Here is a 22,515-nt window from a genome sequence, read left to right as displayed (position 1 = left end):
AACCAAGTACTGCAGTGACACCTCTTGCACTGAGCTGCAGTGTCTTAGACCACTGTGCCACTCGGGAGCCCAGTATGTTTACTAAGGTTCTTAACCTTGTACGTTAGGATAGTAAGTCTGTGTGGGAGTGGTGATGTATGCCAGGTCTAAATATGGATTTTGTCTGTTTATTTAATGAAGCATCATTATTAAATTCAATGATGATAGATGCTTTGACTATCTGTCACGTCCTGACCATAGAAAGCTTTTATTTTCTATGGTAGAGTAGGTGACAGGGGGTTTTGTCTAGTTTATTTAGTCCTATGTTGGTTCTAGTTTCTTTTTTCTATGTTGTTTTTTTGTCTAGTGTATGTATTTCTATGTTGGTTCTAATTTCTTTTTTCTATGTTGGGGTTTTGTATGATTCCCAATTAGAGGCAGCTGGTTATCGTTGTCTCTAATTGGGGATCATATGTAAGTTGTTGTTTTTCCCACTAGGTTTTGTGGGAGATTATTTTGAGGTAGTGTATGGTTCACCTCTTCGTCACGGTTTGTTATTTTGTTTAGTAGTTTATTTGTATGTCTTGCATCATTTCACAGTTATAATAAAATGTAGAACGATACACACGCTGCGCCTTGGTCTCTTTCATCATATGACAAACGTGACACTATCAAAGTGCACAATTCAAAATTAATGAGTGGTCACTGGATGGTGATTTGTTTTTATTCAAAAAACGTTTGGTTTCTCATCTGTTAGTGGAACCACTATGACCTCATATCAACACTCCCATATAAGATACCACATTCCATTACTGTAAAAGGATAGTACAACTTTAAGATTTAACAATTTTGGGAAATAGATTACTCTGTTTCATTAAACTGTCAGGAAAATATTGTGTCTGTAAATACATTTTTACTGTTTTCAGAATTCAAGTCTATTCTGGTAACTTTATTCTTGCTACCAGTGGATTTAATGTTCAAGCTCACATTTGTATTAATATCCACATGGCAGTCATAGACACAGATTCACAGGTACAGTATGACATCAATACAACCATTAAAACAAACACGTAATTTAAAAAACAACTGAAAACCATGACATTTTATGTACGTTTAAGACGTTTCACAAGAGGTGCTAAACTTGTAAACATTTGTGTACATACACAATCTTAAAATGAGCTTTTCACTATTCTGTTCAATTAATTATATCATTGAAGTGTTTAAAATTCTCTGTGCCTATGCAGTTGGACCCAAAGATGAGTCTCCTCTAATGAGGTGACGTTCCTCTGTGTTCTTATGCATGACGTGGTACTTCTTAGCCACAGGGTACTTGATGCACTACAATAGGATCAAATAGACAACTTTATTTGTAGCCGGGGTAAGCACACACACACAAAATAAAGGTTCTCACAGAAGTTTCAATATTCATATCAATATTTGGATTCCACCAGAGGAGGCTGGTGGGAGGAGCTATAGGAGGACGGGCTCATTGTAACATAATAATGGAACGGAATAAATGGAACAGAGTCAAACATGGTTTCCATTTTTGAAGCGTTTGCGTTCCATTTAAGCCGTTACAATGAGCCCGTCCCTCTTTAGCTCTTCCCACCAACCTTCCACAGTGTGTTTTATACATCGTGTTACCTTCCACAGCAGAAAACCGAGCAGAGCCAGCAGTAGCAGTCCTACCATTACTGAGAGGAAGATGACCCACCATGCGACCTTAGCCCAGATGGCAGCCTTCCTCTCAGGGAACACTGTCAGCCTCACCTGCAAACACACCATCAAACTGAAGGTGCTTTACAGCATTTCGTTGAGACAGCAAACACTCCATCAAGCCATTAAAATGAAGGTACTTTACAGTATTTAGCTGAGACAGCAAACACTCCATCAAGCCATCAAACTGAAGGTACTTTACAGTATTTAGCTGAGTCGATGAACACATGACATTCTTGAAAAGGGCCACAGAAGTACTGGCGAGAGTGTTTGTATGCTGCACAGTTTGAGAGAGTGTGTGTGGTTAAATTGGCAGTGGCAATTACATCAGCCACACTGTATTGATCTGTGATTGTAGATTAGTAGACCAATTTCAACCAAACCAAAAACAACAAATTTAGATTACAGGATTAGTCACTAAGTATGGAAGGCAATTCCATACAGATATTTATGAAAAAATATGCTACAAAACAACCAGTTAAGTAAATAATAATAGTTGAAAACTATTTCAACTCTAAAGAACAATAATGCAGTCCTCTGAAGATGGATCAGGTATCCTTCAGTGGCAGGGAAAAATAGTAAAGGTAAACTTCTTATTACATTTACATTTCTAAGCTGACGTGTGGAATTGTTTTAAGATAGTCATACTATGGATCATTTAGCTATTTGAACACATAGGCCATCATTATATTTGTAAATAAACCATCATAAGCATGTATTGTACCTGGGTTCCAGATTTTTCTGTCTTCCTTAGCTCAATATTCTCTGTAGAGTCTGTCAAGCTGAGAGTGGCATCCAGCACAATGTCCAGGTAGTTTAATGAACTGTAGTCCTATGATGGGATACGCAGAGAACAGAGAAACTTCACTGAAACTGGACGGCACGATGTCTATGCAACAGAATGAGGTGTTATGTACATGAAGAACCTGTAGTAACAAACATAAGGGAAATAGGCACCTCAAGGAAAGTACTGTTCCAAAGGCGAGCTTGTAGAAACACCACTGCAGTACTGTCCAAACCCAGCAGAGGGCACCGTATCTCTACACATTTCAACTCATCTGAACATGTCTGCAAGAAAGAAAATACAAGTCTCTCCACTCAGCTGATGGCCATACTATGGATCATTTTATTAGACATTTTAGGACCCCTTTAGGTATAGAAACGCTTTAAATAACACATTCATAAACGGGAAAAAAGGACAGTCAAATAAGAAATCATAAGAAACAAGGTTTTGAACTGTTTGTCCTAAATCTAAGGAAAAATAAAACAAATCTGGAAATATATATTTTTACACATTCTACACCTTTTTGTGGGTTGGCATTAAGCTACATTCATACATAGCCACGGAAAGTAGTTTGGGGGTGGGGGTGCTGTGATTTTTTCCTCATTTTTTAAATGTTGCCCGCCCTACAAACTTCTATATTGGTCCGCTAATTCTATTGGTCTGCTAACACAGTACTTGTAAAGCCCCAGTGTACTACTTTTGTGAAAAAATGTAAACTAAGTGTATTTGAGTAACTTGAGTCTGATAATTATCTGTACAAAACAGTTAATCTGATAATACTTGTGGAAAATAAAAATACTTGCTTGATACATGTTTTCCAGTTCATTGAAATACTTTGCGTCTTTCCTTTTACTAGACACTCTTAGCTAGAGCAACTTACAGTAGTGAGTGCATACATTTTCATACAGGTCACCCTTGGGATTCAAACCCACAACTCTAGCATTACAAACACCGTGCTCTACCACCTGAGCCACATCACTTCATCACAAACCACTTGATGTCTCAATGTACTCAATTACTGTATTGTAAATAGTTTTTCTTCATGGTGATGGAAAGTCTTCAGGCACAAACCTAGCAGATGACCAACCTACAGTATGTACAACACAGTAATGCACATTTACATGAAGTGGTTTGTAAGGATGGTAAATTAGTACTGCACAAAAAGTGGTTGTTTTCCATGTTATTTGATCAATAAAAATATTACATCTGATGTGGATGTATTGGGTCTTTTCCCATAACTTTGCATCTTTTGATGTAAATGTTTGAGGATAGGTTTTTGTTCTTTCTGGATTTCATTAGAATGACAATCACAGAGAAAGGAACAGTGAAACAACTCTTTCAATTCCATCTGTTTAATCCTGCAAGACACTGTTCTTAGGTATACAACTACATTTTTTACCAAAGTGGAGATGCTACAGAGCTACAGATGTCTATATCGCTCCGTTAATAAAAGACCAGTAAAGGCCCAATGCACTACTTTTGTAAAAAAAAAATATATATATATATACAGTATATATATATTTTTTCTTCTGATTTGTCAGGGGGTGCTGCAGCACCCTCAGCACCCCTACTTCCTGTGGCTATGCCTTCATACTAAAATGTGTTTTTTAAACCGGTACCGTTTACCTTCAGACAAGTTCCGTGACACTTGTGTTGGTCGTAGAGCAAAAGGGAGAACTCCATTGTGTTCATGAGAGCCTCAGCGGTCCATAGATTGATCATATTAGTGTATAGCCCAAACTGTTTGGCCGCTACAGACAGAAGTTAGTTGATCGGCTGAACCAACTTCAGATGAGTCTCCAGACACTTGTGGGGGTCGTAGAGCAAAACGTAGAACACCATCAGGTTCGTGAGATTCTCCCCTTTCCATAATAGTTTGTATGTCAAACCGTTTGGATGCTACATACGTTTTTGTGAGAATATCGATTTTCAGGATGTCTCATGGTCTGACAAACACCGCTCTAGCTTTGCCACCTTTCACCGCAGATGTGTAAGTGTGACACTGGCAGATGCGGTGGATTGAGACGTATCCTATTCAAAAAACAGATATCTCTATCTCTTAAATTGTAGGATTTTGATGGGGATTTTCTTTGTTATGCAATTTAGATTGACACACCAGTGCGTCAATCGACTCTAGTGGGTTAAACACATGATAGTTGCTTCAAATGAATTTTCTCTTACCAGAGTTTTGTATTTTCTTTTCTTTGACAGGAAAGAGAATCCATCCTCAGATGAGAACGCTTCCTGATGTGTAGCTCGTCTTTTTCTTGAAATATCACGGGAGCCCTAGAGTTAAATATCATAATTAGGAAGATGTGCATTAACTACATCTTACAAACAGACAATATAGGCAACTTGTGCCAATTGTGTGAATGATAGTGCATATAAATCATTGGTTACTACACCACTCGCAAAAAAGAGCATTTGTGAAAGAGATTCACTCAAGATTCAGTAACCTATCGATATTACCTCAGAATTGATGCTCAGAGGAATTTACCTTTATATGTTGGATTGGACTGATCTCCTTTAGTGGAGAGCAGGGAACATTCTGTATGCCTTCACTGTGGATCTGCACCAGGTACAGCAGCCATTTACCCACTGCGTTCTCCTTGGGCCAGTAGATATTCAGTGACGCATTGGCAAAGGATTTCAGTGGCCTGCCCAAATTCCATATCTGTTTAAGTTGACAAATAGATTGACAAATAGATGTATTTAAGCATATATTACGGGGGAACATTTTATACGCCCAGTGCAGAGCAGCGTGCAAAGGCATATGGAATTTCAATAATCACCAGGGAACAATAGAATTTTGAACCACAAATCAATGAGCGCACCCTGAATTCATACTCCACAAGGGTTCCAATATCGTCCTCTGATTTCATGGCACTCTCTCCCTTTACAGCTCCTCCAAAGCTGACCTGGGAGGGCCTGGCCAGTCTGAGAACAAACACATCTCATAAACCTTAATTCCGTCACCACATTAAGGTTGCGTCCCAAATGTCACTCTATTCCCTATGTAATGCCCTACTTTTAATAAGGTCCCATAGTGCTCTGGTCAAAAATAGTGCACTAAATATTGAATAGGTTGTAATTTATGACACAAACTATATTTTCATGACAGGAGCTCTTCAAATATGTTAACTGAAAGAGTGGGTTAAGGCAACAGCAGAACAAATACCATGTCCATACACCCACCCAAATACTTGTAGGTGCAGCTCAAAAACTACTTTGGCCTTTGCTTCACTTGCTTGTATCTTCTGCATGCTTGTCCTGCAACCAAAAGACTACTCTGTTACAATAATCTGTGTGTGACTGGTGTAGAGCATACGAAAGAGACAGACTCAAATGTTACATTTATTACCCAGAGCTAATGGGTCCTCTAACAAAAGATATGTGCACTGTTATACTTACGTTTCAAGCTGCAAGGTAACATTTACATCAGTTGTGCTCAGCGAGATGCGGGACGTGGACAATATTACATAAAAAGTAACCTAAGGGACACAAATGTCTCTTACTTACAATGGACAACTATTCAATTGTGGTATCATAGAAAAAATAAATGTCTTAGACATACACAAAATGACTACTCACTTCAGCATCTCTTTTGAATGGGTTTCCCAGTTCACAGTCTGTCAGTGTACCATTGTCATTGGGGTTGCACTTCACTAGTACTTCCTGTAGGGTCAACATATCCAATGAGGGAGCCAGACTTTTAAGTCATATGATAGCAGCTGATAATTTAATGAAACTATAGGCAGTGATGTAAAAATATACACTACATGACCAAAAGTATGTGGACCCCTGCTCGTCGAACATCTCATTCCAATATCATGGGCATTAATATGGAGTTGGTCCAAACTTTGCTGCTATAACAGCCCACTCTTCTGGGAAGGCTTTCCACTAGATGTAGGAACATTGCTGTGGAGACTTGCTCCATTCAGCCACAAGAGAATTAGTGAGGTCGGGCACTGAAGTTGGGCGATTAGGCCTGGCTCGCAGTCGGCGTTCCAATTCCTCCCAAAGGTGTTCGATGGGGTTGAGGTCAGGGATCTGTGCAGGCCAGTCAAGTTCTTCCACACCAATCTCGACAAACCATTTATCTATGCTTCACGCATGGGGGCATTGTCATGCTGAAACAGGAAAGGGCCTTCCCCAAACTGTTGCCACAAAGTTAGAAGCACAGAATCGTCTAGAATTATTTCCCTTCTTTGGAACTAAGGGGTCTAGCCTGAACCATGAAAAACAGCCAAAGACCATTAGTCCTCCACCAAACTCTACAGTTGGCAGGTAGCATTCTCTTGGCATCTGCCAAACCCAGATTCGTCCATCGGACTACCAGATGGTGAAGCGTGATTCATCTCTCCAGAGAACACGTTTCCAGTGCTCCAAATTCATGGTGATCTTAGGCTTTTGCGCAGCTGTTTAGCCATGGAAACCCATTTCATGAAACTCCCGACAAACAGTTATTGTGCTGACGATGCTTCCAGAGGCAGTTTTGAATTTGGTAGTGAGTGTTGCAAGTGACGACAGACGATTTTTATGCGCTGTGCCCTTCAGCACTCGCCAATCCCGTTCTGACAGCTTATGTGGCCTATCACTTCGCGGCCGAGCTGTTGTTGCTCTTAGACGTTTCCACTTCACAATAACAACACTTACGGTTGACGGGCAGTTCTAGCAGGGCAGAAATTGGACCTGTAAGCAACGGGTGCGGCTGAAATAGCCAAATCCACTAATTTGAAGGGGTGTCCACATACTTTTGTATATATAGTGTACCTATTTATTACCCTGGAACAATTACGGTATTGGCGATGTTTAACTTCAGAAATCAAGAAGATGGGGGGTCATATTTTCATTGATTTTACAGTATCCTGAATAGAATCATGGCTAATTAACATTATTTTAACTCCTAAGGCCAGTATACTGTACAATGATTTTACCAAAAATGTATGGAACGGCGAAGGCCAGTGACTTACTGAAATGTGGTTGAAGTATAATGATGAGAATGAAAGAGAGTCAGGGAGTTTGATGACCAGATGACTCTGATGGGCATCATCACCCTCCCTATTGGTCACATTGACCTCCAAAGCTATGTCTTCATCTCCAGCAGAGATTACTGGAATACCTCTTTCACTAGATAGACATGAGCCTTATCATTACCAAAGCACTACGTTGACAACAGCCATATAGAGCAGAGGAGGCTGGTTGGTGGAGATAGGAGGACATGCTTATTGCAATGACTGGAATGAAATGTATCAAACACATGGAAACCATTTGTTTGATATCTTTCCATTTATTCTACCCCAGTCTTTACAATGAGCATGTCCTCCTATATCTCCACCCACCAGCCACCCCTGCATTACAGGGTTCATGTAACCGAATACACAATAAGTTGAAGGTAGTCAAGAGGGACTTCTGGGTAAAATTCTAATCACACATTTCGTTTCTACCTGGGCAGTGGGGTGAATACATCTTGACCCAGTAGTTTTGGTCTGGAACAGAACCTGTACTGTAGCTCCAAGTTACTTTGGCAAATGTTATCACTCCCACAACCTTTATTTATGAAGATAACCTGAAAAGTAGAATTTAGTTCTTAAGACTCACAATAACTGTTTCATAACTACTAGGCTTATACCTCCTCTCTCTCACACGTCCTCTCTCACACATCTCCACACACACACACACACACACACACACACACACACACACACACACACACACACACACACACACACACACACACACACACACACACACACACACACACGTTTACCTCTGAGGTGGCTGTACTCTGCTCATAGATGCTGAGTATTGGAGTAAGTGCAGGCAGGGGACTCTTGCTCTCTGTCTTACTGTCATTCAGTAAGGACACAGAGACAGAGATGGGGATGCTGTGTAGTCTGTCCTTGATATCACCCTTGAACAGATGGAGATGTAGAATGTATTGTAAAGGTGATGATCAAATGTATAGTTGCTGCATCAATCTTACCAAACAAAATCAATGTTAATGCCCAATAGTATTTTCATTTGGTATTTTCATGATCGAGGAAATAGTGGCTTTACAAACAAAGTGTGTTGTTGTCTTATGACCCATGGCTGACCCTTGACCCTAGTCTATTTGGAGGAAGACACACTTTGATTTCTTCATGAACCACTGAATTAAAACTACAGTTGTGACGAGATGGAAAAATGCGGAGTCACTACCAATAGCTTGAGTTGGGTCTCAGTGCACTTCTCTTTGCCCTGCCCTGCTAGCTCCAGGACTCCCTGGGACTGACCCAGAAACTGCATCCTGGAGGAACGCCTCTGTTTCCTCGTCTCAGCGTCAGCCTCGAAGGCATAATTGATAGCTATAGGAAGAGAACACATTGCATAAGTTCCTGAAGCACAGTGTACACAAAGGGTCAAGAGTACGGTGTCCATATTAGGACAGCCTCAATCTCAGCAGTACCAGGGCATGGTCATTTAAGGGGCTGAAGCTAGTGAACTTACTCAGTCTGGGGTTGTAGGATGGCGGCTGTGCTGTGTAGGTAAAGCATGCAAATGCCTTGAAAGTACTATGCAAATGTAGACAAAAATATGTTGGGTTTCATTACGGCAGTGTATTGATATTTGTTTATATGTTGTTTCTTGAAAGTCTTACCAATTGGGTTTGTCACAGCGCTCTGCCATCATGTTGATTGTACTTGGGGTGATTTGTAAGTCCTCTCTGATATTGACTACTGGCCTTGCCCTGTAAGCAAATCCAAGTAAATCAAAATGACCAGTGGACACTACCAAGTTCAGAACTTGATGATGAGTAGTAGAATATATTTGAATCAGGTGTGTTGAAACTAAAGGATATCCTATAAATCCTGTGTGTTGAGGAACACTGATTTGATGTAATCAAGGCAAAGTTACCTGTAGACAAATATAGAATCTGAGAGTGATCCAACAGCCAAGTCAGGGTAATGATTGCCATCCATGTCTATTTTGCCAGTCAGAGAAAATCCAAATCGTCTTATATTATACGATTCAGCTGTTATAATCTATAATGACAAGAGATACTGTTTGTGACAAAATGTAGTTTGTGTTCAACATTCTTCAAACTTTATTGAGAGATTGGGGTGGTCATCACTCAGATGCAGGTGTTCCAGTTTAATGTGAAGGCTCCCACCTGTGCTGTCTTTTTGTGGATTCCACCTGAGGAGCCATAGTAAAGGTACACTCGACCTACACCATCATAGGGAGCCCCCACAGCAATATCTGTCAAGTAAAAAATGAAGTTATGGTCTGAATTTATGAGGGAGATGGGTCGCTAAGATGTTCCCAAAGTCGAGAGAAAGGTTTAAGTTAACTCCTCTGAAAGTAATGAAGAAACCTCAGCCAACCTTCATAACCGTCCTGATTGACGTCTCCAATGTTCTCAACTGCGAGACCGAACATGGAGTCTTTGTTACCATCCAGCCTGACAGGCTCAATCTTCTCCCACTGTCTTCCCCTGTTGTTGATGTAGATGTACACTGCCCCTCCGACCACCCCTTCTTTTAAGAAAAACTCGGGTGCCCCCACAGCAAGGTCGTCCCACCTGGAATTCCCCAAATACCCGACCAACAGAATTACATACAATACATACTACCGCTGGTTCTCCCACATTAAAGGTCCAATGCAGATGTTTTTATGTCAATATCAAATAATTTCTGGGTAACAATTACAGTGCCTTCAGAAAGTATTCATACCCCTTGACTTATTCCACATTTTGCTGTCTTATTGATTAAATATTTTTCTCACCCATCTACACACAATACTCCATAATTTACATACGTATTCACACCCCTGAGTCAATACTTTGTAGATGCACCTTTGGCAGTAATTACAGCTGTGAGTCTTTCTGGGTAAGTCTCTAAGAGCTTTGCACACCTGGACTGTACAATATTTGAACATACTTTTTAAAATTCTTCAAGCTCTGTCAAGTTGGTTGATGATCACTGCTAGACATCCATTTTCATGTCTTTCCATGGATTTTCAAGCCGATTTAAGTCAAAACTGTAACTAGGCAACTCAAGAACGTTCAATGTCATTTTGGTAAGCAACTTCAGTGTATATTTGGCCTTATGTTTAGGTTATTGTCCTGCTGAAAGGTGAATTTGTCTCCCAGTGTCTGTTGGAAAGCAGACTGAACCAGGTTTTCCTCTTGGATTTTGCCTGTGCATAGCTCTATTCTGTTTCATTTTATCCCTATAAACTCACTAGTCATTGCTGATGACAAGCATACCCATAACATGTAGGCCGTCATTGTAAATAAGAATTTGTTCTTAACTGACTTGCCTAGGTAAATAAAGGTTAAATAAAACAAATTTAAAACATGATGCTGCCACCACCATGCTTGAAAATATGAAGAGTGGTACTCAGTGATGTGTTGTATTTGCCCTAAACATAAGACATTGTATCCAGGTCATAGAGGTCATTTCTTATTTTTGCAGTTTTACTTTAGTGCCTTCTTGCAAACAGGATGCACGTCTTTGAATATTTTTATTCAGTACAACAGGGATCATCAACTAGATTCAGCTGTGGGCCGATTTTTTCTTGACGGATGGTCGGGGGGCCGGAATAGGCATGATTGGCAAGTAGCCTAGTGGTTAAGAGCATTGGGCCAGTAATCGAAAGATCACTGGTTTGAATCCCCAAGCCGACAGGTGAAAAATCTGTAGATGTGCCCTTGAGCAAGGCACTTAACCCTAATTGCTAATGTATGTCTCTCTGGATAAGAGTGTTTACTAAAATGTAAACATCACTAGCACAGTGAGGCTGCTGCCTACATACAGACTTGCAATCATTTGCCACTTTAATAAATGGAACACTAATCACTTTAATAATGTAATAATTACATATCTTGCATTACTCATCTCAAATGTATATACTGTATTCTATACTATCTATTGCATCTTAGCCTAAGCCACTCTCACATTGCTCATCCATATATTTATATGAATATACTCTTAATCCATTCCTTACTTAGATTTGTGTGTACAGTGAGGGAAAAATGTATTTGATCCCCTGCTGATTTTGTACGTTTGCCCACTGACAAAGAAATGATCAGTCTATAATTTTAATGGTAGGTTAATTTGAACAGTGAGACAGAATAACAACAACAAAAAATCCAGAAAAACCCATGTCAAAAATGTTATAAATTGATTTGCATTTTAATGAGGGAAATAAGTATTTGACCCCTCTGCAAAACATGACTTAGTACTTGGTGGCAAAAACCCTTGTTGGCAATCACAGAGGTCAGATGTTTCTTGTAGTTGGCCACCAGGTTTGCACACATCTCAGGAGGGATTTTGTCACACTCCTCTTTACAGATCTTCTCCAAGTCATTAAGGTTTCGAGGCTGACGTTTGGCAACTCGAACCTTCAGCTCCCTCCACAGATTTTCTATGGGATTAAGGTCTGAAGACTGGCTAGGCCACTCCAGGACCTTAATGTGCTTCTTCTTGAGCCACTCCTTTGTTGCCTTGGCTGTGTGTTTTGGGTCATCGTCATGCTGGAATACCCATCCACGACCCATTTTCAATGCCCTGGCTGAGGGAAGGAGGTTCTCACCCAAGATTTGACGATACATGGCCCTGTCCATCGTCCCTTTGATGCGGTGAAGTTGTCCTGTCCCCTTAGCAGAAAAACACCCCCAAAGCATAATGTTTCCACCTCCATGTTTGATGGTGACATTGGTGTTCTTGGGGCCACAGGCAGCATTCCTCCTCCTCCAAACACAGCGAGTTGAGTTGATGCCAAAGAGCTCAATTTTGGTCTCATCTGACCACAACACTTTCACCCAGTTGTCCTCTGAATCATTCAGATGTTCATTGGCAAACTTCAGACAGGCATGTATATGTGCTTTCTTGAGCAGGGGGACCTTGCGGGCGCTGCAGGATTTCAGTCCTTCACAGCGTAGTGTGTTACCAATTGTTTTCTTGGTGACTATGGTCCCAGCTGCCTTGAGATCCTTGACAAGATCCTCCCGTGTAGTTCTGGGCTGATTCCTCACAGGTCTCATGATCATTGCAACTCCACGAGGTGAGATCTTGCATGGAGCCCCAGGCCGAGGGAGATTGACAGTTCTTTTGTGTTTCTTCCATTTGCGAATAATTGCACCAACTGTTGTCACCTTCTCACTAAGCTGCTTGGCGATGGTCTTGTAGCCCATTCCAGCCTTGTGAAGGTCTACAATCTTGCCCCTGACATCCTTGGAGAGCTCTTTGGTCTTGGCCATGGTGGAGAGTTTAGAATCTGTTTGATTGATTGCTTCTGTGGACAGGTGTCTTTTATACAGGGAACAAACAGATTAGGAGCACTCCCATTAAGAGTGTGCTCCTAATCTCAGCTCGTTACCTGTATAAAAGACACTTGGGAGCCAGAAATCTTTCTGATTGAGAGGGGGTCAAATACTTATTTCCCTCATTAAAATGCAAATCAATTTATAACATTTTTGACATGCGTTTTTCTGGATTTTTTTGTTGTTATTCTGTCTCTCACTGTTCAAATAAACCTACCATTCAAATTATAGACTGATAATTTCTTTGTCAGTGGGCAAACGTACAAAATCAGCAGGGGATCAAATACTTTTTTCCCTCACTGTATTAGGTATTTGTTGTGGAATTGTTAGACATTACTTGTTAGATATTGCTGCACTGTCAGAACTAGAAGCACAAGCATTTCGCTACACTCGCAATAACATCTGCCAACCATGTGTGTGTGACCAATTAAATTTTATTTTATTTGGTAATTACAAAAAGTTTGTAGACTGCAAAATGACTGCAAGAAGCCCAAACAGATACTGTATAACGTTTGACTAAAACATAATCAGTTCAAAAATTGCTTTCATTTGTCTCTCAATTATGATTGGGACCCCTTGGAAATCTAAAATCACTTGGAACTGATTTCCTGGTGTTTTTACAGTTTATTATGCCCCCCCGCCAAAAAGTTGATAAATATATTTATTTATATGTATATATATTCTTATTCCATTCCCAATCTAAGGATTGTGTGTATTAGGTATTTGTTGTGGAATTGTTAGATTACTTGTTGATATTGCTGCGCTGTCGGAACTAGAAGCACAAGCATTTCGCTACACGCGCAATAACATCTGCTAACCATGTGTATGTGACCAATACAATTTGATTTGATTCAATTTCAATTTTTTTTTTAATTGTCACTGGCCTACACACAATAACCTATAATATCAAAGTGGAATTATATTTTTTTTAAATGAAAAGCTGAAATGTCTTGAGTCAATAAGTATTCAACCACTTTGTTCTGCATTTGCTTAACAAGTCATATAATAGGGTTTAACATAATTTTTGAATGACAGCTAGATAACCCCACACATACAATTATCTCTAAGGTCCCTCAGTCGAGCAGTGAATTTCAAACAAAGATTCAACCACAAAGACAGGGAGGTTTTCCAATGGCTCACAAAGGGCACCTATTGGAAAAAAATAGACATTGAATAGTCCTTTGAGCCTGGTGAAGTTATTCATTACACTTTGGATGGTGTATCAATACAACCAGTCACTACAAAGACACAGGCGTCCTTCCTAACTAAGTTGCCGGAGAAGAATGAAACCGCTCAGGGATTTCACCATAAGGCCAAGGGTGACTTCACAACAGTTACAGAGTTTAATGGCTGTGATTGGAGGCAACTGATGAGGAATCAACAACATTGTAGTTACTCCACAATACTAACCTAAATGACAGAGTGAAAAGAACGAAGCCTGTACAGCAGGGTTCCCCAACTGGCGGCCCGCGGCCCCCCAACTTCTTAAAAAAAAAGTAAAACGCATCTACATATATATATACATAGTGGCAGACGAGGGGGTTTGGTCAAAAATTAGCTTGGTTTCAAGGGTGTTTGTTTAAATAATAAATCAAAAGAAAAGGATAGGTCTCCCCCATGAGACCCTCTCTGGGATACCGTCTTCTGGACTCTGCTGTATCCTGTCGGGCACAAAAACTTAACTCCATCCTTCTCCAACTATACGGAAGTCACCTTTTTTTCCCCCGTCCCTTCTCTTGTGTGCTTCCCTTCTGGCAGCTTTATGGGACTCTTACAGCTGGTGAGCAATCAGCCCTTGATTACCCACCAACCACAATCAGTCCCAATTTGTCCTGGCCGGAGAGCCCGTCGAGATCTGGCACGTTCAGCAGAGGGAGCCATTGCCTCGTGATGTAGACTCTGTCTGCCACCAGGCCTCGACAAGTCTCCCCCTGATGGCTGACCTGCTATACGGCACTATATGGGCGTACAGTATGGATTGCTCATCAATATGGATGAGCAATGGCCGAGCTGCATTGGCAAGATGCAATAGATGGTATAAAATACAGTATATACATATGAGATGAGTAATGCAAGATATGTAAACATTATTAAAGTAGCATTATTAAAATGACTAGTGATCCATTTATTAAATTGGCCAATGATTTCAAGTCTGTATGTAGGCAGTAGCCTCACTGAGTTAGTGATGGCTGTTTAACAGTCTGTTGGCCTTGACATAGTAGCTATTTTTCAGTCTCTTTAACAGCAAACTGGGATAGGAGAGATTGAATATGTTCGTAAACACACCAGCCAGCTGGTCTGCGCATGCTTTGAGGACGCGGCTAGGGATGCCGTCTGGGCCGACAGCCTTGCGAGGGTTAACATGTTTAAATGTCTTACTCAGGTCGGCCACGGAGAAGGACAGCCCACAGTCTTTGGTAGCGGGTCGTGTCGGTGGCACTTTATTATCCTCAAAGTGGGCAAAGAAGGTGTTTAGTTTGTCCGGAAGAATTTTAAATTCAGGCCTTTGTACACAACACAATGGCAAGGTTGTGAATACTTTCTGAAGGCACTGTAAGTATCTTACTGTGATTGTTTTCAATTAAAATGGGTAAAAGAAACAAAAATAGCTTCTTAGCAAAGAGCAATTTCTCAAGCAACAATTTTGCTCAGTCTGTCTGGGAGTGGTCTGAGTGGGGAGGGAAATCTGAAAACTAGCTTTTATTGGCAGGATGGTCTATCAACCAATTTACCCTCAGGTGATGTCAGGTGAGGCCAAAACTCCATCCCAAGAAAACAGCCTGAAATTCCAGGTTGTCTTTTCAAACAGCTCTTACACTAAAAGGACATTATCATAATTTTCACAATATTATTCCAACCTCATAGTGTAAAAAATATTGTATATAAAACACAGAAGAATCTCATTTTTGACTGAACTGGGCCTTTAACAAGACCTACTGTATACAAAGCGTGCATCATAATAATATCGCTTCTCTTCTGAAATGTGCACTTGGTCACTTGCTCCCACAAATCTTAAAGACATGCTCCGGAACTTTGGCGACTAAACCTCCTACATTGGGCTGGATGTGTCCATGTGTAGTTCATACATGCATAATGTATGAGCAGAGTTACTGTCACCTCAATTCACCACAAACTCCCTAGATTGAAAGAAACTGTTTTTCTGGAAGCGGTGCTGCACCATTTTCCCAACATTTTCCCCCACATGGGCCAGCCCCCTAGCAATTCTAGTCATTGAGCTTCAGCCCCTCACCATTTGAGTGACAGCTAGCAAGATGCACAAACAGCAGAGCGAGAGAGAGAGAGAGCAATGATGTGGTGCACATCATTGCTGATATGTGACTTAGTAGGCCATTTTCAGGGGACCACTTAGGGACCACTACTTTCAGAACTATGAACCGGAGAATGTAACGGAGAATCTCTTTAAAGCATTGAATTGGTGGAGGCACGGCTAGTGAGACTTTCCACCATATTTCGTATACCAGTAATTTCTTTTCAAATCATTGAAAGGAAGTGAACAATGCACATTTCGGGAGAAAGGGGAGATAATTGTGACAAAGCTACTGGCTGAAATCTGTACCCATCAGCGTTGAGGTCCACCACGGCTATGTCGTAACCAAAGGAGGAGGCCAGGCCTGGGCCTTTAAGAATGTTTTCCACAGATAGACTTCTTTCAGCCAATGGGTCTTTCTTCAGAAATGCCACCTCCCCACTGAAACCGCCTCGTGGTGCCCCAGACACTATAGTCAGCTGGCCCTTCTTGGTGAGGGCCATTCCAGAGTCGATTGAGAACCCTGGAAAAAAGACAGCAATTACTCAATGTTAGCAACTGCAGTGCTACCACGATGAACAGGGGGCCGTTTTTCTCAGTTGTTAGAGCATGGTGCTTGTAACACCAGGGTTGTGGGTTTGATTCCCACGGGGAACCAGTATGAAAATGGTTGCACTCATCCGAGTCAATTAAGTCGCTCTGGATAAGAGCGTCTGCTAAATTACTAAAATGTAAACTGTTTTCAAGGGTCCAAGTCTATGGGAAAGGGAGATGTAATTCACAAAATGTATAAATAAATAGTATGAATAAATACGAAACATGCCATTCTTTACATTTTTAAGAGAATAAAGCATCATTACTGCATTACTTACACCAACAGTATAAAAAACTGAACAAGAGTATTGATGAAATTTACCACAAAACCAAGCACTTCTGTGTTTTCCTTTCAGTGTGATTGAATGGATTGAATAGAGGATGAAGAAAGCTCTATCCATCTAAACTGACCTAGATAACTGTTGTTAAGGAGAGGGATGAGGTCACGGTCAAGTCTGTCCACATCCCCAGTTTCACAGGGCTCTTCATTTGACACTTCAAGGTTGTCTAGGGACTCCATTCTCACAATTCCTGTGACAGGCAGATGGACAAGAGAATTATGTGAATAATTGACCCTTGGGAATAAATGAAGTTGTTTTGAATTAATTTTAATTAAATGCTGTGGACACCAGGGTCATTAAACAGGCATAAATCCAAGGTAAAAATGAAAAGAAATAATCTATAATAGAGATTGTCAAAATGTTTCAACCTGTCGGGGCTTTTCAAGACAAAGCTAGGTCTGATCTGTTGCATTGACATCGACAGCTCATTCCAATATCAGTGCAGTGTGTACTGACTGCAAGTGTGTTTGAATGTCCCAAACATACAGTATATGAATACCATGTCTCATACATATCAGATACATATCATAATTCAGTGATTCAGATTTTTCCATTAACAAGATGAAACCCATTCTAAAAGTATCTCCCAATTCAAAACATGTACCTTTCCACTGGTAAGCTCCGGGGCCTCCAAACAGCAGAGATGTGTTGTCCTTGGCGAAGGCGGCAGAATGACCTTGTTGACAGTATCCGAACCAATCAGGATTCTTAGGCTTATCCTTGATGTGTTTTCTGTCATCACAGATCACCCTCCTCCAGATTCTATGGGCATCACTCTTGTGGAGATCCTCCCCCAGGATATAGCACTGACCGAATACGAGGTTAGGGGTGTCAGGATTGGTGCTCCACTCCTGGTATCGATGTGCGCATGTCTGTGGTGGGGAGAATGACAGAAATTCTCTCAGACGTAAGGAATTCTAAGTCATAAACAAAGGGGTTTGATTTAAAATGAAAATGTGCTCTTTTGCTAACTTCACTGAAACCCTGAAATGTTGTCCTATCCGAGTCAATTAAATTCCTTGAATTAAAAACAAAACAAAAAACAATATAAGTTTATTATTGTCAACAAATGGCAATTCAAAGATTAAAGTACACAGTATATACCATACCATAACGCTTTGACCAGGGCCTTGGCTTGTCACTCGTACACCCATCCATTGGTCTTTGACATCATTGCTTTTAAGAAACTCTGGGGAACATTCGTTTTCGAACACAAAAGTTAGCGTTCACGCACATTAATGTTAAACACACATGAACAAAATCACACATTTTCTCAACAGCAATCAATCAAACACACAAAAACCTATCACACGTGAGTGGAAATAAACAAACCATCGTTGTCAAGCTTGACACGCTCACAGCTCTTAGAATCAGTGGTGAGCTCACACTGGTAGATTCCTCCCGTAACTTCAGCTTTGATAAATGACTTGGCACGTGGTGCTCCAACCAGCAATCTAGGAAAAATAAATCAGAGTGTTGTACATTGATGTAAAATTCACATGCAGCTCTACAATAAAATATTCAAACTAAAAACAACTTTGTCACTGCTGGTCTGAGTTGTATCAATCAATCAATCAATATTATTTTATTAAACCATTTTTACATCAGCAGTTGTCATGAAGTGCTTTACAGTTTTCCGGCCTAGACCCTTTAAAGAGCAAGCAAAGCAGACGTGAAAACAGAGAGTCCAGGAAAAACTCCCTAGAAGGAACTGAGTATGAAACCTAGAAAGGAACCATGCTCAGAGAGGTGGCCCATTCTCTTCTGGCTGTACCGGCTAGAGATTAAGAGTAGCCATTAAGCCCAGATTGTTTCTCAGTTCATATTGTGTACTTATATCAGACAGATGGGTAATCAGACAGGATAGAGGACACACAAATAAGTTAATATATGACCAGCAAGGTCAGATAATAGTATGTATGGGACACTGTTAATCATTTCTTACAAGAGGTCAACTCACAGTTTCTTATTGACAGGATTCAGTTGTTGGTGCAGTGCCAGGGAGAATCCAAACAGGCTTCCGGGATCACCATTTTTCCTCAGAACATGCTTTGTGTCCGTGTCCAGATTGAAAGCTGAGATGTGAAATGGTAGGCAGGCCAAAAGAAACCACAGGTCCAGTAGGAGGCCCCACCATTGAATTGTCATGTTGGTGTTGTTGGTACAACTCTCTGGTCTAGCTAACCCAATAGCTTCTTCTGTGGTGTCCTCGTGTTGTGAAGCAGAATGGGAGGGCAACACTACAGAAATGGGATGTGACTCGGCACTGGCTGCAGTATACAATGTTTGCTGCAGGAGTTGACAGACAGGGTGTGGTTCAAGGGGAATTTATCTAAAAAAAACTCAAGCATTTCACATGTTTATGGTTTGATTGCTTTTGTTAATATTTACCTTGTTCCATTCTAAGGACATGAGGAACTTCACACCCTTGGATCAAAAGTCTGGTGGGTGTGTTCACAGCAGCAAACCAGTGATACTGTACTGTACAGTGTTGATCACTTGATAATACTAAAGGGAAAGGTGTGCAAGTCCATGAGAAATGGCTAAAAGGACAGAGTGTACAATATGTAGCCGCTCACTGTCATGATCACTGTCATGATAACAGCTCTTACTTGTCTAAAGTAGTGAAACTTGATCTTGACTGTAGATGTGTTTTTGTAGTTATTCAATGAGTAAGGAATGATACAAAGCACATGTTACAATGTAAGACATAACAGAGGGGTGTAAAGTGAACATGGCCACATTTCTGTCAATGACATTACAATTGATACAGCATCAGGAAGGAACATTTTACATGATGATGCTCTGGTAGTCTTTCACCAGATGTCGCTGTTTCACTAGTTTAGGACATAACTATCTTACCAGTCTCACAGTCAAAACGTAGCTCAATGTGGTGAATCTTACTATTCTCTCAGGTGTAATCTATTCATACTGCTAAAACGCTGTAGTCTATTGGTCATGGTTTATGCAACCAATTAAATTGATCTTGTTAGCCTTCACTGTTGTATCTCATTAAACACTTAAATCATCAAATATGCCTTTACTAACATGAGCTAATGTTTCATTCTGTTTTATCAAATCAAATCAAATTGTATTTCTTTGTCACATACACATGGTTAGCAGATGTTAATGCGAGTGTAGCGAAATGCTTGTGCTTCTAGTTCCGACAATACAGTAATATCCAACGAGTTATCAAACCTAACAATTTCACAACAAATACCTTATACATGCAAGTGTAAAGGAATCAGCTGGAAAAGTAGTGAGAGGCTTGACCCCTCAAAATTCAAATAAATTGAAACTTGAAAAGAAAGGTACAAGTGAATCCAGCCAACCATATTCTTCATGCATACTGGACTTTGTGCATGCGATTTAACTTGCTGTGTTGACCTAAACTGTACTCAGTATTGTCAAAACTAACAGTAGAGTGGACTAGTGGGGAGAATCAAACTCCCTCTTCAGCCAATACCTTGTAGTCAAATATATCCTATTGTTTGAGAATACCTGCAAGCGTGGAGTTATAGCGAAGTGATTCTTCATAATGGGTAGAAGTAGCTACATCAGTGGATATGGCGAACATGGTTAGGGGTCACATTCAGGGGAATAAGACCAAGAGGTTATCTGTGTTTGGCTTGAATAAGGAGGGAGGGCTTCCAGAACGAGAGGGCTGTAACATTTTCCACTGCGGTCTTTTAGCCATCCGCAATGAAACCAACAAACACAAAACATGTCCAGAGACAAACAATGATGCCTGGAAACTTGAAAATCAGTGTGGTTTTGATGTTAGAGGTGTGAATTCTACAGAGGCTACTCTTGCTGTAACAGACCTGCTCTCACACCAAGTGCACTGTGGGTGGAAAATATCATAGAGACATTCTCACATGAGTTTGAGTCCAGCTAACAAACAACAATTATGTGCCATTGTATATAATTTGCTGGATTTCTATTTTGTTGAGAGCTCCACATGATGTTGACTGTACTTGTGTGTTTGCATTTGGCAAAACACAACTGCATATCATTCACATTCTACAAAGTAGCAGCAAGACTTTTGAAACCTATTGGGGGGTTTATTGGGGCTCAACAAAGACATTCAGGTTCACCCACTGGGTTAGTTTAACGAGTAGTTTGGATTTACATTTGGTTGAGCTGTCAACTAACTGTGAATTCAACGTGAAATCAACAACAAATGTCACCATGTCATTGGATTTAGGTTAAAAGTTGGTTGAAAAAAATATGAAATGCCCCCCCATATTAGCATAAACTATGAGTGTCTTTAACAATGTTTGCAATAATGACTTGATTTCAGAAAATGACATTCTTTCACAGCATATTCTATGTTAGTTCATCATCATTTTGATCATCATCATCATCATCAGTATCATCATGATCCTCATCCTCATAATCATCAATATCACCATGATCATCTAAAAAGCCTCTGCTCTCTGTGCTTCAATCTTTTCAACATGAAGATGAACCACAAGCCAGAAATAATTGAAAACATCAAAAATCCCATATGTTATAACACTATCCAACAATAATTGAATAGGGTGCAATTTTGGACGCACAAAGGACTGGCACTTTGGAAAGAGTTTTGTTGTACAGGGAGCCTGTCTCTACATCCGGTAAGTCATAGAAACAGCTCTGTCTGAAAATAGGTCATAATAAGGTGGTGAGTCTCAGAGAGTTACTGATTAACCCAATCACACTCCCCCAGCACACATGTCACCCTGGCCAAGCAGCTGAAACTAAGTGGGGCTTTTCAGTGTTCAGTGTTTCTGTAACAGCCTCCCTGTGTAAATGGTCCATACTTAGGCCAAGCACACTGCAGATATCAGTTGAAAAGCACATCTTGAGTGTAATACATGTCATGCCAATGTCATATACATCAATGAACAGGTATGTATAGGTACCTCATGACCAGTTTTCATATGTTTGCATTAAACACTGCATTAACAACATGTTTTACATGTACTCCTAGAGGACTTTGACTAACTCTGTAAAAGTATGCCTTCAAGAAAAAACAGACATTAGATCAAGACTTGTTGAGGGTAAAAGTTAGATATGTACTAAGTGAGAACAAAGTTCACTCCAAGATTTATTCTATGTCTGTGTAGCTAGCCCTACAACTCCCAAGTTAACAGGTTTGCTAAAATTAGCTTGTTTGTCATAGTCTCTCACAGCCGTAACATAGCTGTGCATCTTGTGGCTACCCACACAGGCAGCGAAGACAGGTCTGTAGTGAGTAAACAGCTCGGAGGTCTGTCCAAAGTGCAGAGATGGCCCGCCACAACCCACGCCTACGAGCTAAACCACTGTGAACCGGCTCACCACTTGTCAAGCGTGGGCGTGCAAAACATGCCAGCAACATTGCTGCAAAACAAAAGAGCAAAAGTATATTGTAATGGCCAGCAAGGTTTGACTCATTTTGACTGGTCCTTATGACTGTTGATGAACACATGCATGCAGGTATACACACATTCATACAAATGCACACATTATTTTATTTAGATAAATAACAAAGGAAATG

At 40.5% G+C, this 22,515-nt stretch overlaps 1 protein-coding gene across 2 annotated transcripts; it reads right to left on the bottom strand.

Moving 5' to 3' along the window:
- Nucleotides 1-685: 685 nt before the first annotated feature.
- Nucleotides 686-19,470, bottom strand: LOC115169477 (integrin alpha-6). 2 transcript variants are annotated; one of them, XM_029725135.1, is made up of 26 exons: nucleotides 19,383-19,470; nucleotides 18,952-19,280; nucleotides 18,324-18,445; nucleotides 18,101-18,180; nucleotides 17,596-17,863; nucleotides 17,062-17,181; nucleotides 16,366-16,579; nucleotides 9,847-10,043; nucleotides 9,633-9,721; nucleotides 9,377-9,504; nucleotides 9,120-9,209; nucleotides 8,969-9,033; nucleotides 8,681-8,826; nucleotides 8,250-8,393; nucleotides 7,927-8,048; nucleotides 7,453-7,609; nucleotides 6,071-6,154; nucleotides 5,891-5,970; nucleotides 5,675-5,749; nucleotides 5,314-5,416; nucleotides 4,977-5,153; nucleotides 4,661-4,765; nucleotides 2,653-2,763; nucleotides 2,420-2,527; nucleotides 1,624-1,749; nucleotides 686-1,317 (listed from the first exon to the last, which is right to left on the bottom strand). In XM_029725135.1, exons 1-26 carry the CDS (start codon nucleotides 19,401-19,403, stop codon nucleotides 1,216-1,218), a joined length of 3,363 nt encoding a protein of 1,120 aa, XP_029580995.1. In that variant the 5' UTR covers nucleotides 19,404-19,470; the 3' UTR covers nucleotides 686-1,215. The 2 variants fall into 2 exon arrangements, with proteins under 2 accessions (XP_029580995.1, XP_029581003.1); XM_029725143.1 differs by lacking the exons at nucleotides 18,952-19,280; nucleotides 19,383-19,470 and adding an exon at nucleotides 18,595-18,860.
- Nucleotides 19,471-22,515: the final 3,045 nt, after the last annotated feature.

This window comes from Salmo trutta, chromosome 3 (genome assembly GCF_901001165.1).
Source record: "Salmo trutta chromosome 3, fSalTru1.1, whole genome shotgun sequence".
NCBI lineage: Eukaryota > Metazoa > Chordata > Actinopteri > Salmoniformes > Salmonidae > Salmo > Salmo trutta.
Note: the sequence above shows the minus strand (reverse complement) of the source record. Positions and strands in the feature narration are given on the sequence as shown.

Bases quoted from the DNA above. Each gene is read 5' to 3' on its own strand.
- LOC115169477 (XM_029725135.1), bottom strand. From the start codon at position 19,403: ATGTCCTTAGAATGGAACAAG. The intron at 9,210-9,376 runs GTAACTTTGCCT...ATTTGCTTACAG, and splicing joins GATTCTATATTTGTCTACAG to GGCAAGGCCAGTAGTCAATA. The intron at 5,971-6,070 runs GTGAGTAGTCAT...TGTGTCCCTTAG, and splicing joins CATTCAAAAGAGATGCTGAA to GTTACTTTTTATGTAATATT.